General features: G+C 45.0%; 1 protein-coding gene across 1 annotated transcript in view; it reads left to right on the top strand.

The window, feature by feature from the left end:
• Window positions 1-16,557, top strand: part of LOC116899433 (aldehyde oxidase 2) — an 86,604-nt gene that overhangs the window by 47,415 nt on the left and 22,632 nt on the right. Inside the window, exons 23-30 of the mRNA XM_032901187.1 lie at window positions 903-990; window positions 2,461-2,547; window positions 3,375-3,566; window positions 6,085-6,312; window positions 9,756-9,851; window positions 12,620-12,748; window positions 15,250-15,324; window positions 16,098-16,150. Coding sequence (XP_032757078.1) covers window positions 903-990; window positions 2,461-2,547; window positions 3,375-3,566; window positions 6,085-6,312; window positions 9,756-9,851; window positions 12,620-12,748; window positions 15,250-15,324; window positions 16,098-16,150 — 948 coding nt within the window. The remainder of the gene's footprint in view (window positions 1-902; window positions 991-2,460; window positions 2,548-3,374; window positions 3,567-6,084; window positions 6,313-9,755; window positions 9,852-12,619; window positions 12,749-15,249; window positions 15,325-16,097; window positions 16,151-16,557) is intronic.

Raw genomic sequence — 16,557 nt, 5'->3', positions numbered from 1 at the left:
GAAGCATGGCTGGAATCTCATCTCCACTTCTCTCCTCTATCAGTCCCAGGAGACCCTATGCCTTCTGCCTCTCAAGCATGGCCACACACAGTTGTCAAGTGAAGCGCTTAAATCTCAGTGCCTAGGCTAGCCGTTATGAGCCCTGACATCAGTATATTCTCAAACTTGCCTCTGACCCCACTGTGCAGCCAAGTGTGGAACCAGTGCCTTAGCACACAATGCTCACATGTTAAGTGACCTGAGAGCAGTGTTCCAGATCCCCCGACGTCATAGAAATTCCTGCTCAAAAACACATAATTTAAAAAAAATTTTAAAAGGAATTCCACCTTCCCACCCAAATCCCAGACCTTCTGAATCAGAATTAGCAAGGGATGGGTCTTGAAACTGTACATTTAACTGGCATTTTTCTATTGATGCTAGCATTGCATTTACCCATTCACATTCTCCCTTTATAACTAGCAGTACACGTATGTAAAATGGGTGGATCTGGGTAAAAGTCAAATTTGAAGCCATAGGGACAGAACTTAGCTAGCAGGTAACATTAATCCTTTTAGACATGCCTCTAAGCACCGAAATGCAAAGCACAGAGAAATAGTCAATCAATAATGCATATCATGCCTAGAAGACTGTACAGATTAATAGATATATGTGTGATGGATGGATAGGTGGGTGGATGGATGGATGAATGGATGGATGGAGGACTAAATGAGTGATGGAAATGGATGAAAGGGCGGATGGTGGATGAATGAGTTTTACATCTTATAAATGGATGTGGGTAGGGAATAAAATAAGGACTTGAATAAATAGGTGGACATGTGGGTGGCTGAATAAACAAGAGTGGATGGACAGATGGATGGACGGACGGATGAAATGAATGGAGATCTAAAGTTTGTTTTCTGCAGAACTGGCCGTCCCATTCGTCTTGTTCTGGATCGTGAAGATGATATGTTAATAACTGGGGGAAGACACCCATTATTTGCAAAATACAAAGTAAGTACTACAAGTGAAATTATTAAAATATCTCATTTTGTTTGAGTGGCTTTGTCCTTGTCTATCATTTTGATTTTGTTGAAATCCAAAGGCAATCAGCATTTAAAATATCAAATGAAAATGGTATGTATTTTTGGATGCCCATGACATTTTATTAAAACTTTTAATTTAGTGCATAATGGTAAAAAAATGTAATGATGAAAATAAAATTTTTAAATAGTAACGTTAAAGGCATTGTTTGAGGGCCTGGCTCAGTGGATAAAGCTTGACGAGCAAACTTGAGGACCTGGGATACCATCCCCAGGACCCACATAAAAGCTGCAAGGTTGAAGCTCACTGTAGCAGCCCCAGTGTTCTGGAGAAGACTGGGCATCCCTGAGGTAACTTGTCTAGAAAGACTAGCCAAATTGGTAAGGTCTGGGTCTGTCAAGGAACTCTGCCTCAATAAATAAATTGAAGTGCAATCAAGAAAGCTTTCTGACGTTATCCTTTGACTTCACACATATGTGCACTCACACACATGAAGACACACATACTTGTGTAAAAAAAAATAAGTAAAGTTAAAAGGAATAAGGATTTCTATTTTTAGTGATTTCTCAAAGGGGGAAAAAAGAAAAAGGAAGATGTCCAAAGGTCATGACTATAAGAACAGCACTTTATAGTAGAAATATTTAGAAACAATTTGACCATTTGCACTGCAAAATAATCTCTAGCAGAAGTCCATTCACTGGTGAATTTAAATTATTCAAGTCACACTCACTCCATTTTCTTTCAACTGCAGTAAAAACACTGTTTTAAAATGTTTGCTGGCATCCAGTAGATGATACTATTTTTCAAATTTATGATTGATTCCTTAGGCCCTTTCGGTTGTGATATAAGATTACAAAACATGCTTTACTAGGAATTCCTTGAGCTACACATCCGATTTCCTACCTGGTTTCACCACCATCTTAGATAACCACACCATTCTGTTACCTATGTTGCTATTTACAAAGCACCTTGGCCACAAGTCCAGCTTATAAATCTCCAACCTCTGATCCCAAGGCTTTCCTGTAACAAGGGATAGCATGATTCATCTCCATGCATTCTGGGATCCCCAAGACTTTCCAGTGTGGAGAAATCCACCAACTAAATTAGAAAGAAGTCAGGACAGAATGGTGGAGAGTCTTGGAAGAGTAAGAAGAATGAGAGTGGCAATTTGCATTGTGGGAGTTAAACACAAACTTGAGGATTTCATTCTGGGTGTGGAGCCAGGATTGCCTGCTGAAAAGAGAGGACTCAGAAAAGTTGGGTCAAGAAAGGTCTTCTTCAATCAGACACTGGAAGACAAGGCCACATCAGGGTGCCACCAGAGAACAAACTGGAGGCAAAGTTTGTCTTTGATCCACTTCAGCAGGGGACTGAAAGGTGATTCACCCTTGGTAAGAACAACTTAAGCAAATCAGTAAAATGTCCATCATTGGGTGACAGGTGGGATTCATGAACAGTGGACGAATCAAAGCCCTAGACATTGAATGCTACATCAATGGAGGATGCACACTGGATGACTCCGAACTGGTATGTGTGTCAGAGACCACTGTGCCCTTTCGGAGATAACATGCAAAATGTTGTGTAAATGTATCTTCTTATTTGCCTGATACAATTGTCACCTTGGAGGCTTACTGCCTCTGTCTGCTAATCTGGACCCAGTCCTGGAAGCTTCCAGCTTCTGTACAATCTTATCCAGGCCTAGAAAGTTTTCAACCTCTGAGACTTCCTGCTGAATAAGCTCACCCTTTCTAGATCTTTCTGATCTCTGGCTGGCTGGTTCAACTCAGCTGTTCTGGCTTGAAACTCTTCTCCAAGCTGACTGATTCAACCTGGCTTCTCAATCAAACTCTGAATTTTTGCTCTGCTTGGCCTCAAACTAACTCTGGCGATCTGTGCTAATCCTCTGGCTCCTTCTCATTCTCCGGCTCATTCTGTCTTTACCTGTGTCTAACTTGTTCTCTTCAACCTGTGTCTGTAAAACTCCCAGTAAAATTGCCCTCTTTCCTGTTCATTGCTCTCTCTTAAATAGTCTTTCTTTTCTCTCTGTCCTCATGAGACTTGAGCATATCATATTCTGTCAAATCCCCTCTGGTTCATCACTTTGTCTGCCACTCAGTTAGACATCACTTTGAAAGATGGCTGCTTCCTTCTACAAACTAACTTTACCTTCATTGTTTGGGAGAAAAAGGTGTGTCTAAGGCTAAGACACTCCACAACTAGAACAGGTTTTTCCAGTAAACGAAACACAATCTTGGGGGGTTCACAGGGTGACCAAATATCCCATAATATAGATGAATCTTTATGGAAAGCTGAGCAGTGTGTCTAGTTTATGTGGGTATCTCCTTTTCCTTTAGGTAACAGAATTTCTTGTACTAAAACTGGAAAATGCATATAAAATCCGCAACCTCAGACTTCGAGGTCGTGCCTGCATGACAAATTTACCATCCAATACAGCCTTTCGTGGGTTTGGCTTCCCGCAAGGAGCCCTGGTGACAGAATCTTGCATCACAGCTGTGGCAGCCAAATGTGGGCTTCCACCAGAGAAGGTGAGATTATAATCAGGTTCATAACCAAGGCTGGTAAGGAATCTGAGGAATAGGCTCTCAGCCCCAGGAAACACTAGAAAAACTGAACAAATTAACCCTGCCTGAGAATGTGAGATAAGAGCTCCGGGTTTTTTCATGACTGCGATGTGGACGTGCCATCCTTCTTTAGACAATCCAGGATTGACACATATCCGGGTTGTTTGTTACCCGTTTTAAGCTGTTAAAATGGTGCTGGGACCAGATAGAAGGCACAGTGGCTAAGAGCTCATACTGCTCTTTCAGACAACCAGAATTCAGTTCCCAGCACCCACGTTAGTGGTTCACAATCACCTGTAACTCCAGCTCCAAGGGATCCATCCTATGCCCTCTTCTGTTCTCTATGGGCACTGTATCACATGCACAAACTCACACACATGTACATAATTTAAAAATAAAATCGTATGCCAGGTGACGGTGCCACACACCTTTAATCCCAGCACTTGAGGGGCAAAGGCAGGCAGATTTCTGAGTTTGATGCTAGCCTGGTCAACAGTGGGAGTTCCAGGACAGCCAGGGCTACATAGAGAAGCCCTGTATTAAAACAACAACAAGGGGTTGGGGATTTAGCTCAGTGGTAGAGCGCTTGCCTAGGAAGCGCAAGGCCCTGGGTTCGGTCCCCAGCGCCGAAAAAACAAAAAAAAAAAATACACACACACACACACACGCACATGCACATGAGATATAAGATAGGTAAATATATATAGATATATATATAGATATAGATATAGATATACACACACACATATCACACATGCATACACATATACACATAAAGTCTTTAGGTGACCTTGAAATGAACACCCTGACACACATGTGCTTGGGGTACATCATATCTCTTGTCCTTATGTGTGAGTCCATCTATTGAACAAACTCACAGAAATGGAATTGCTGACACACTTGAAAGCTTTTTAGAGATTTTGTCCAAATTTAACCATTTGAAAATATCATTCCGAGCAGTACCCCAGAAGGCTTGAGGGGTATCAGAGAGTTGGAGCAGAGTCAGGCTGGCTCTGAGGATGTCTCCACTCCTTACCTGTTCCATCACATCTGGGTGCATGCTCCATGTCCACCCGGTCTTCATGATCCAGACCCGCTGCTCCACAAGGATTCTCTATGTGTTGTCTCTGGAGAATCTTTGTGCCTAAAGTCAATGGGACCCCCAGGTTTTCATTTGATTGGCAGAGTATTTCCTCTGCACCAGAGAACACCTAGTCCATATACAGCGTATTTCAGAATAATAATAAATTTCTATAAGACTTCACAAAAGGTGCCCATGGGTACAAGGAGGAAGGCATTTCACATCAGGATGAGAATTTGGAGACTCAAAAAAACATAACCTTCTGGAGAAGATGGTACGAGGTTCAGCTTGAGGAATGGTAGATGGAGAGGCAGTCGAAGCAAATGGGATAGGAGGAACAGTGGGCCTCTGTGCCCCAGATGCCTTGGCTAGAAGAACAAGGTGGTTTACTTCACAGAATTTCTGAGAAATAAACTTTTACAAAAACATTCATTTTCGTGGGGCTGAGACTGTAGCTCAGGGATAGAGAGTTCAGCCAGCATTCACAAAGCCTTGGGCTCCAACACCAGAGATACACAAACAAAAAGTAAAAGAAAAAAGATTTTATCATCTGCATATTCTTTAAAAATCCAGTGTTGTTGCTGGTGACAATACAGCATTCTTTTACTTCTATCAGAAGTCGGAAATGATGAAACCACTCCCCAGGCATTTCCAGTAGGATCTCCTTTGCTGGATGTCGAAATTCCCAGGATATGAAGCCGATCCTGTTCACACACAAACTTGAAAAGACTTAATCATGCATTCAAAATGCAATCAGAAGGCTTAAAGATCTGCTGTTTGTCATTATCTGTTTCCTGATTTCTCAGTAACAGAACAGTCTTCGCTCGTGACAGTAGAGCCTGGCTTTAAGACACTCTAACTGGCTCTGCTCCATCCCCTGAGCTCTGTGATTTGAAAAAGAAAACCATGGCCCAGGAGGATGGCTCAGAGGGGAAAGGCTGCCGAGCTGGATAACCTGAGTTTTATCCCTGACAACCACACTGTAGAAGGAGAAAATGGACTCCCAAGAGCTGTCCTCTGATGTCCACACATATACCAGGGCGTGTACACACACACACACACACACACACACACACACACACACACACACACACGGGATATAAGATAGATAGGCAGATAGATTGTACTTAGAAAGATAGATGATAGGTGAATGGGGAGGGAGGGAGGGAGGGAGGGAGGGAGGGAGGGAGGGAACCTACCTCCCCAGGCCTTCATCATACTCCCTTAGTCACTGTCAACTGCACTTTACTTCAGACAGAGAGACCCTAGCTGGTGCATTAATGAGGAAATGAAAAGTAGTCCCACCATTCTCACAGCAGCATGTGCCATTCAAAAGCAATGGGAAAAAGTCTGTCTGTCTGTCTCACCATAAGTTCTGATGGAAGTTCGCACTTGTTTCAGATTAGGGAGAAAAACATGTACAAAACAGTGGATAAAACCATCTACAAGCAAGCGTTCAACCCCGAGCCCCTGGTAAGGTGCTGGAACGAGTGTCTGGACAAGTCTTCCTTCGCCATCAGAAGGACAAGAGTGGACGAGTTCAATGAGAAGAGTTACTGGAGGAAGAGAGGCATTGCGGTCGTCCCCATGAAGTTTTCAGTTGGCTTTGCTGCGACAAGCTATCATCAGGTAAAGTTCACACACGCGCGCAGCGTGTGGTAAATGACCTTTTGTCCAACACGATCTTGGTCCAATCCACCGATTCTGGTTTCAGAGGATGCCACACTTCCCAAAGCACCAGGCCCCTCCCTGCATAGACCTAGGAGAAAGTGCAGACGCATGAGTGGCTTCATGTGGTAGTAGGAAAAGGGTCACTGTGCCAAGAAGCTTTGGTGGCAAGCGTGAGGGCCTCAGGGCATGGCAGCAGTTGATCCCAATTCTGAGTCAACTGGGGTCAGAAAGGAGACGCCGAGACGCTCTTGGTCTGCCGTTTGCTAGCTGTGTGACACTAAAGTTCTTCAGACTTTCAGAGCTTTAGCTCCATCAGCTGTAAAGTGAGACTAACAATAACAGTCTCTTAGGACTGATGAGGACTGGCCGAGAAATTAACATAGGGCACTTGGCAAGATTCCTTGACCTTTCTGGAAGTCAGCCAGGGTAACCCTAAGCCCCTCCCAAGAGAGCCCAGACACATCTCTCAGGGCTCTTCCTCCCCTGACGGGGAGGATAAGATGCCCTCAGCTTATGGGTCATATCCCTGCTTGGGTGCAGTCTGACCATTCCATAGATGGGTACAAGGTTAGTTCTCACATCCATTAGCTGGACTGAATCAGTGGACCCTGGATGGCCACCAGTATTTTCTCTGCCACCAAATATTGTATCTTTACCAGCCTGACTTGAACAGCAGCTGGGTGACTAGTAGATGGGTTCAACCACCATAGTAACTGCCCAGAGTTAGCATAGACACCACAAATCAAGGGTTAAATCCCACAGACTTTATCCACTCTGACATCAGCTACGAATACATACTTCTGCCTAAATGACCACTAAGTTGAGAGGTACCCCATGCACCACTATCCCAATAATGTTTTTTTGTTTTTTGTTTTTTAGCTGTAATGATTTTCTAGAACAAATCACAAAACTCAGGAAAGCTTTTTACATTGCATTCTCATTGCCAGCTAATACAAATGACACACTCCAAAGCAGCCAATGGGAGAGATGCCTAAGGCAGGACACTGGGGAGAGACAAAGAGCTTGTCTTCTGGGTGTTCAACCCCCCAAGAAGTGGACAGAACTCAGAAAGGTGCAGTGGGGCTGGAATACACCGTCACCAGCAGCACCACCCACACACAAACATGCACACAGGCTGACCTGCTCACCCTGAACCTATCCCAGTACCTCCTGAGGCACCTCCTTGGCAAAAGATAGCACCTTTCAAGACTTAGACAGTAGGAAGCACTGTGCCAAGAACCAGAAACAAGACTAAGGACCTAGTTTTGTCATCTATGTGGCCCCTTTTCACAGAACCTACAGCCACTCCACAGTCATCCCTAGGTGCTGGGTCTTATCTTGGCCACATTAGACAAAACTTTACCTCAGTGGATGACTGTTAGTCTCCATATGAAAGGCCTCCAGCTTCCCCACAGAGCTGTAAATTGAGATGCCCAAGAACCACTTGGCTAGGTCTGGCTAGAGTCATTCCAGGTCAGCTGCTGACACAGCTGGAACGCCTCCTCACAAACAGTGGGAAGCAGAGTGGTACTGCGGCGGCCACAGCTACCGTGAATAGATACTATTATTAGCACCATGCACCTACCTCCAAGCTGTCTAACCCCTCCAAGCCATCCGGGAGCCTGCAGGCATCTCCAGACTGGGAGCAAAAACACCACCTTTTCACTCATCTCACTTAACAAAATCTACACAGTCTCTGTGAGTCCAACCTGCTCACGTTCTCTCTAGGACATGGTCACACAAGGCCGGCCTTGTTTGGGGAATTTCAGAGCAGAGCTTTGGTCCCCGGGGTACCCTGTGGTAGCTACAGCAAATTATCACACGCTGGGCAACTCAAATGGTGTGTGTGTGTGTGTGTGTGTGTGTGTGTGTGTGTGTGTGTGTGTGTGTGTGTGTGTGTGTGTCCTTCAGTTCTATAGGTTCAGAGTCATGGTATCAGCAGAACCTCCAAGGCCTCCAGGCTCTCCCAGCCTCTTCTGGCTCCTGCCCCTTCTTGGCTTATAGCAATGTAACTCCACTGGCTGCTTCCAGCTTCGTGGGCCATCATCCCTGGTGTTATCCCCAGAGTCTGCTAGGGACACCAGTTGTTGAATTTGGCGCCCACTTCTATTAGTCATCTCAAATAATTGAATCTGCAAAACCTATTTCCAGCTCGGGACATGTTCTGAGGCAGAGGCGAACTAGGAGGGGTGAGCCACTGTCGCACCCAGAATTTGAAAGAGGAAGGATGGAGGAGGTGAAGGGGCTTTCCCAGAAATGGTCAGGTGCTTCAGGGAATGTTAAGAGAGTGGAGACTGCGGGGTCTGAATGCTGGACAAATGGAGAGCAGGGAGCCATTCAGGAACTGAAGACAGCAGAGCAGGAGTCAGGGTCCGAGAGGAGTCATGGTGGGATTGGACAAGGCAAGAAGAGACAGTAATGTAGTGGGGTGGCGGTGAGACCAGACCCTAAAGGACAGCTGTGACAAGGAGCAGGGCTTTCAGCAACAGGCAAAAGGGAGTCACCTCGCTCACTTCTGTCCCTTGTCATTGTCATGTCAGGGAATTTAACCCTTGATTTGTGGAGTCTATGCTAACTCTGGGCAGTTACTATGATGGTCAAACCCATCTATTAGTCACCCAGCTGCTGTTCAAATCAGACTGGTAAAGCTCTCACAGAACCCATTTTCCACAGCCTTGAGCCACTGAAATTCTGCCCCTCAGTGACTGGATGTCAGCCTGAGTCCCCACCATCTTCTGCCCCGCTTGAAGCAGCTTGTTCATGTTTATGTGTCTAAATGGAGACCAGGAAAGTATTCCATTCAGTAGTTGCACAATCAGCCCCCAATGGACTTGACTGTCAAGTAGTTGAGACCAAGAGGGTTTGATCAGACATGATTTTAACCCTAGCACTTGGGGGACTGCGGCAGGCAAATTTCTGAGTTCAAGGCCAGCCTGAAGGAGTTCTAAGCCAGCTAGAGCTAAGTAAGACCATGTCTAAAAAAAATCCAGATTGCTACGTAGGGAAATTCTTTCCAGTTGACTTTTGGTAGAGTAGAAGTAAGTTCAAGGCCATAGGGGAACCTCACATCTTTGACTTCCTCGCCCAGAGAGGAAGGTTTCACTACCTCATTTCTTATCCTAAATTTTTAGAAATTATTTTATATGTGTGAGAATCTTGCCTGCATGTATGTCTTTGTACCATGTGTGTGCATTGCCCATTAAAACCAAAAGAGAAAGCTGTATTTCCCGGAACTGGTGTTATAGTTGTGAGCTGCCATGTGGGTGCTGGGAATCGAACCTGGGTCCTCGGCAAGATCAGCCAGTGCTCTTAACCCCTGTGCCATCTCCCAGGCTCTCCCTCCTTTCCTATATTGAATTTACCATCACTCACTGAAGTGCTCCTTCTGGACTGTCTTACAGGCAGCTGCGCTCGTTCACATCTACACCGACGGCTCTGTGTTGGTGGCACACGGAGGCAATGAGCTGGGACAAGGCATTCACACCAAAATGTTACAGGTAAAACCAAGAAAATTCATCTTTCCACCACCGTTCACATGACTGATACTTGGGGTATCTTTTCAGGTAAATGGTGACAGTGCATTCAAACGTAAAGACTTTGACCTGTTGAAAAGCTTCTTGCATATAAACTCTGATGAACGCTGTGACAGAAATCCTATGCACATACAAATGCTCCTGGAACTTGGCCAGGGGTGAGAGGTGGAAGAGATTATTAGTGAAGTCACCAGTCATGAGCTGGCAGAACACTATGACAGAGGCTCCATACACCCACATAAGCTAACAAGGAATTGGAGAGAACCAACAATTCATCAACTATCAACATGCTGTAACTAACTCTCTGTCCCTGTCTCTCTGTCTCTCTCATTTAGTACTAGGGGTTAAATTTAGGGCTAAGCGCATGCTAGGCAAGTGCTTTAACACTGAGCTATAACACCAGCTCTCTTTCATTTAAAAATCAAGATGCTGCTGTGGTTGCACACAGTTTTAATCCTGGCACTCTGGATATGTAGACAGGCAGATTTCTGAGTTCAAGTCCAGCCTAGTCTACAGAGCAAGTTCCAGGACAGCTAGGTTTACACAGAGAAACCCTGTCTCAAAAAAAACAAAACTAATAGCCAGGTGGTGGCGCACACCTTTAATCCCAGCACTCAGGAGGCAGAGACAGGTGGATCTCTGAGTTTGAGACCAACCTTGTCTGCAGAGAGAATTCCAGGACAGGCAAGGACTATAATAGTGAAACCCTGTCTCAGAGGACAAAAGAAGAAGAAAGGAAGTTGGGGGGGGGAGGATGCTGGAGAGATGGTTCAGAGGATAAGAGCGCTGACTGCTCTTCCAGAGGTCCTGAGTTCAATTCCCAGCAACCACATGGTGGCTCACAACCATCTGTAATGGGATCTGATGCCCTCTTCTGGTGTCTGAAGACAGCTACAGTGTACTCATATAAATAAAATGAATAAATGAATAAATCTTTGAGAGACAGAGAGACAGAGAGAAGAAGAAGGAGGAGGAGGAGGAGAGGAGGAGGAGGAGGAGGAGGAGGAGGAGGAGGAGGAGAGAGAAGAAGAAGAAGAAGAAGAAGAAGAAGAAGAAGAAGAAGAAGAAGAAGAAGAAGAAGAAGAAGAAGAAGAAAGGAAAAGGAAGGAAGGAAAGAGAGAGAAAGGAAAGAAACAAAAGAAAAAGAAAAACCAACATTTGTGCGTTTATGCCTCCTCATGCATGTGCACTCAGTACACATGACATATGTGGAGATCAGAGGACACTTTAGGAGAGTCAGTTCTCTCCTTCCACCACGTGAGTTCTGGGTATCTGACATAGGTCATCGGGCTCAGTGGTAAATACCTTTATCTGCTGGGCCAACTAACCAGCCCTGACCTATAATTTTAAAGACATATGATCTCAGAAAAAAAACCATAATCCTTTAAATTAAACACACGCAACCCTTCAGATCATCACAGTGTAGCTTTCATCGCGTGACCCCTTAGCTCCCTTAGAATCGCCTCCCACATTACACGTGTTCCAAAGGACTCCTCATTCAGGCCTCTCCTCCTTGCTCACACTCCTGCCAGACAGGAATGCAAGATCCAGACCCAGTGAACCTCATCAACTGCAGGAAAGAAAGTATATGGTTCGTGCAAGCCTCCTTTTCTAAGACAGACAAGCAGCTGCTCTGAGAGGAATCTCTCCCCAGGGTTGTTTAGGAGCTAGGCTGAAGGTCAGGGGTCATCCGTAGCAATTCTGTGCAGTGGAGAAGTCTACCTAGCATTGTAAATAATATGGTCCTGGAGAAAGGAAGGTAAAAGCCAGAGGCTGAGTAAGGACCCTAATGAGACCATAAAGTCCCCAGGGACAGACTTGCTTGTCAGCCCTCTGGCCCCATTTTGTTTGTTTGTTTGCTTTTTGGTTTTTCATTTTGCTTGAGGCAGGTTTTCACCACGTGTCCATTGCTTTTCCAAAGGACCCATTCAATTCCAAGCACCCATGTCAGGCAGCTCACAACAGCCTGTAACTCCCGGTCCAGGCGGATCAGACTGGCTTTTTCAGGTCTCCCTCTTTTTATTTCTATTTATCCCCACCTGCTTATATTTTTCTAGTATTTGCTATTCACTTTTAAATTTTCTGTTCTTTTCCTCTCAGCTTCTCTGAGGGACACCTATAAAAACTAAGATAATAAAGGGGGAGGGAGTAACATTGCCATGGGTAGCAGCACAGGCACTTGGGATGGAGAAATAAGCAGATCTTCGTGGGTTCGAGGACAGAATGGACCACAAAGTGAGTTCCAGGACAGAGCAACATAGTGAGATCTTGTCTTAAAGAAGAAGACGAGGAAGAGGAGAAAAGGAAGGAAGGAAGGAAGGAAGGAAGGAAGGAGGGAGGGAGGGAGGGAGTGAGGGAGGGAGGGAAGGAAGGAAGGAAGGACGAGAGGGAGAGAGACAGAGACACATCGAGAGAAGGAAGAGGGGAGGAGGGGGAGGGGTGGCGGACCACAAAAGAGCTGTCAAAATGGCTCAGTGGGTCAAGGGTGCTTGCCACCAAGTCTAACCACTGGAGTTTAAGCCCCAGGACACATGTGGTAGAAGGAAAGAACTGCCCCCTGAAAATTGTCCTCTGATCTCCACATGGATGCTTTGGTACATACTACACAGTCATAAAAACTAAATTAAAATGTAATAAAAATTGCTTTTTAAAAGATCATTTTCCCATGCAATCCAATGGCTTAAGTTTTCTTAGAATTCTTTATTGGATTTGAACTATGTCCTTTCTCGCAGGTGGCCAGCCGTGAATTGAAAATACCCATGTCGTACCTGCACACCAGCGAAACATGCACAGCAGCAGTGCCCAATACAATTGCTACGGCCGCGTCCGTCGGAGCCGATGTCAACGGCAGAGCTGTGCAGGTGACTGCTCCCTTCTCTTCCCTGGTGAACTTTAGCACTCTGGTTTCTTATCTGCACACAGGCACTGTGGTTGGCTTCAGGGAAGTGATCCATTGCTGAGTGAATTCCTTTTCTATTCTTGTGCAACGCACCGTGACCAGGGCAACTTATAGACAGAAGGGTGTATTTGGGGCTTATGATGCCAGAGAGATAAGAGTCCATCATCATCATGGTGAGGACACATGGCAGCAGGCAGGCTTGGCAACTGGAGCAGCAGCAGAGAGCTCATGGCTTGGACCACAGGCAGGAAGCAGAGAGCGGACGGTCAGTGGTGGGAGTCTTTGAACTCACAAAGCCCACCCCCAGTGGCATTCTTCCTAAGCCTCCCCAGACAGCACCAACTGGGGACTAAGTACTCAGAGATTATGGAAGATATTCAAACCGCCACAGTTCCTACATAGAAGGTTAGACAATATATTGGGAGTATATATGAATTTGAGTAATACGTAGACCCACAATATAATGATCAGACACAAAAGTCTTGCACATATCTGAATCCAGAAGAAGTCTTCAGTCAGTCACGCGTCCAGGCTGGTGGTGGCTTCATCAGTGTGTGGCTTTCAGTGTGGCTCTGAGCGTCATCATTTCAACTGTACGAAGTCATGCATGAGGAAGACTCCAGGCAAGGAAAGTTGGCGAACACGGAAGACAGGGAGGGAGAACTCATTTAGGTGAACAGGAACTCTGTTTCCGGGAGACATCGAAGAAGCTTTAAGGGTACAAACATACGTGTTTCCCTGGCCTGGTGAGTTCCTACAGGCTGACTGACTGAGCCCAGCCCAGCCCAGCAGACATGCTAATTATTTTTTAAAGATTTATTTATTATATATAAGTATACTGTAGCTGTCTTCAGACACACCAGAAGAGGGCATCAGATCCCATTACAGATGGTTGTGAGCCACCATGTGGTTGCTGGGAATTGAACTCAGGACCTCTGGAAGAGCAGTCAGTGCTCTTAACCTCTGAGCCATCTCTCTAGCCCCCATCTAGGAACTGTTTTAATTAGCATACAAAGTAATGGGTTTCTTATTAATTTAACTGATTTGGGAGTACTGATCTTTTAGTTTGATTTGTTATCTTCTTTTTTTAGTATTATAGTCTGTTACTACTTTCTTTTATGTTTATGGGTGTTTTGCCAGCATGTATGTCTGTGAACCACATGCATGCTTGGTGCCTGTTGGAGGTCAGGGTAGGGTGTTAGATCGTCTGCAGCTGGAGCTATAGAACTGTGAGCTGCCATGTGGTGCCTCTGATCCTCTGAAGAACAGCCGGTGCCTTTAACTGCCGAGCCATCTCTCCAGCAGCAGAATGTTTTTGAGAGTGTCTCACTATACAGCTCAGAATGCCTTTACAACATGCTGTATATCCGCAACTGACCTCAGACTCATAACTGTCACCTACAGAATTACAGGTGTGCACTGACACACCTAGATGTATGTTCTTTTGATTTAGCAGTCACTAAATGTGTCAGGTTTCTTCTATGACAGAACACTTTTTCCACTGGGGCATCATGGGAATGCATATTCCTGCAGACCACTGTAACTGCCACGAGAACCGCCTTCAGACCAGTCTTGTCTCCATGAGAACAATTCTGGGGCAGAGGGGGCACACAACTAGTGGGTTTTTCTCAAAACAAATATATGAAAAAGCTCAAATCCACAAGCTTATATTTGGAGTAAGCTCTGACACGAAAGGCGGGCAGGTCAAGCACTGTGGGGTTGACAGCTTAGCTAAGAGTTAGAGCATCTAGTTTGAGGGTCAGAAACTGTGGGCTTATAGTTCTGGTTTTGTTTATTTGGTTTGGTTTGGTTTGTTGGGACTGTCCCGGAACTCATTCTGTAGACAAGTCTGGTCTCGAACTCAGAGATCCACCTGCCTCTGCCTCCTGAGTGCTGGCTTTAAAGGTGGGCACCACCACTGCCCAGCTTAGTTCTGTTTTTTTAAGATTTACTTTTCACTTTATGTGTATGGAGTTTTTGCCTGCATGTATGTCTTAAAATCAACTTTCTTATTTTCTCACTTCAAGCCCAAAGGCAAGGCCTTTAAATAGTGGTTTCACGAGAGACAGATGGGCGGATGGAGGGATGGGCAGAGTTGAATGTCTTAGACCCAAAGTCGGTGTAACAAGCACACACTTGAATGAAAATACAATGTTTATTCCATTTATTTTAATAACTGGAAAGCACAAAGTAAAGTTCAAAGATGTAGTTAAAGAAAAGAGGGAGGTAAAGCCGGATGATCTATCGAAGAGGATCTGAGAGCAGAGGTCTGGTTTATTTTCATAGGAAGTGAAGCAAGATGGGGAGAGCAAGTCCCCGTTGATGCGAACCCCAAGGGCCTGGCTGTGTGCTATCTTTTGTTCCCAAAATATAAGGAGCAAGGAAGCACTTGCTAACCTGTGGTCGCCGACGATCCTTGGCCACAAGTCCTAACCACAAGGCTTTCTTGTTGATTTCTGCTAGAATGCCTGTCAGATCCTTCTCAAACGTCTTGAGCCCGTCATTAAGAAAAACCCGGAAGGGACATGGAGAGACTGGGTGAGCACTCCTCTTGGTTTCTGTGAGACTGCATCCAGACCAGCGCTGAGCAGCTCCCACTTCAGACAGTTCCCCCAAGTCTCCATCCACACCTCTGGAAAGTTCTCCCGCTCTGTTAGGGTTGAGAGGGCTACTCCAGGATGTGTTCCAGGTCTGTGTGCACAGCACACGCAGAGAAGGGAAGTCGTTGGGAAGAGGAAGGGTGTGGGCAGGACATCCAGAAGCCTCCCACTCAGCTTAAGGAGGAAAGAAGAGGGAAGAGACAAACAGAGTGGGAAGAGAACTGAAGACATCTCGAAGGAAATGACCTCACAGATTCTACACTTTTTCATGAAATTATTATCACACACTTACACACCTTCTATTATTAACACTTAAAAATTAACCCCAAATACCTTTTCTTTTGTTCTTAGCTTTCTTTTTTCCTTTTTTTTTTTTTTTTTTAAAAAAAAAAAAAGGCAGGGTTTCTCTGTGTGGCCCTGGCTGTCCTGGAACTCACTTTACAGACCAGGATGGCCTTGAACTCCTGGTTCTGTCTCCCAAGAGCTGGAATTAAAAGCGTGTGCCACCTCTGCCCAGCACAGTTACCTGTTTTTAAATGATTGAAGAATTTTTATTTTGCTTGTGTAAGCAGTTCCCTTGCTATGATGAGCAGTGTCAGCAAGGCTTCTGCACAAGGGATCGGGGATCAGATTTTATATATACAGTGTGCTCATTTTTACCTAGCAAGTGGTATCTCTATTTAATCTCTCTCAAATGTGCCTATTCCACAGATAGAAGCAGCCTTCGAACAAAGGATCAGTCTCTCAGCCACCGGATACTTCAGGTAAAACTCAAACAATACTTGTCTTGGATAAGAAAATATGAGGTAGTCCAGTTGCTTTGGGTGTCAGTCCTCATTGATAACTAAGATTATATTAGACAATTATGGGAGTCTATTCTAGGCCCCAAATTGTATAAATTGACATAAACCTCTGAGCGGTATAGTTAGAGAAATGTCAAACAATTAACAACTCAAACAGGATTAAAGACACTCTGGTTTCTCTGCTGTTGTTTACATTTATTTGTCTGTTTATTCTGGGCTGGGGATTAAACCTAGGACCTTGTACATGGTAGGCAAGCTCTCTGCCACTGACCTACACCCTCAGCCCTTACTGTTCTTCATTGTAAGTAGTGAATAGATATCATCACCAGAACTAACTTGCTACTCAACTTTACCAATGTCCCTTCCTT

The sequence above is a fragment of the Rattus rattus genome, chromosome 4 (assembly GCF_011064425.1).
Source record: "Rattus rattus isolate New Zealand chromosome 4, Rrattus_CSIRO_v1, whole genome shotgun sequence".
Taxonomy (NCBI): domain Eukaryota; kingdom Metazoa; phylum Chordata; class Mammalia; order Rodentia; family Muridae; genus Rattus; species Rattus rattus.
This window is presented reverse-complemented; position numbering and strand designations above follow the sequence as displayed.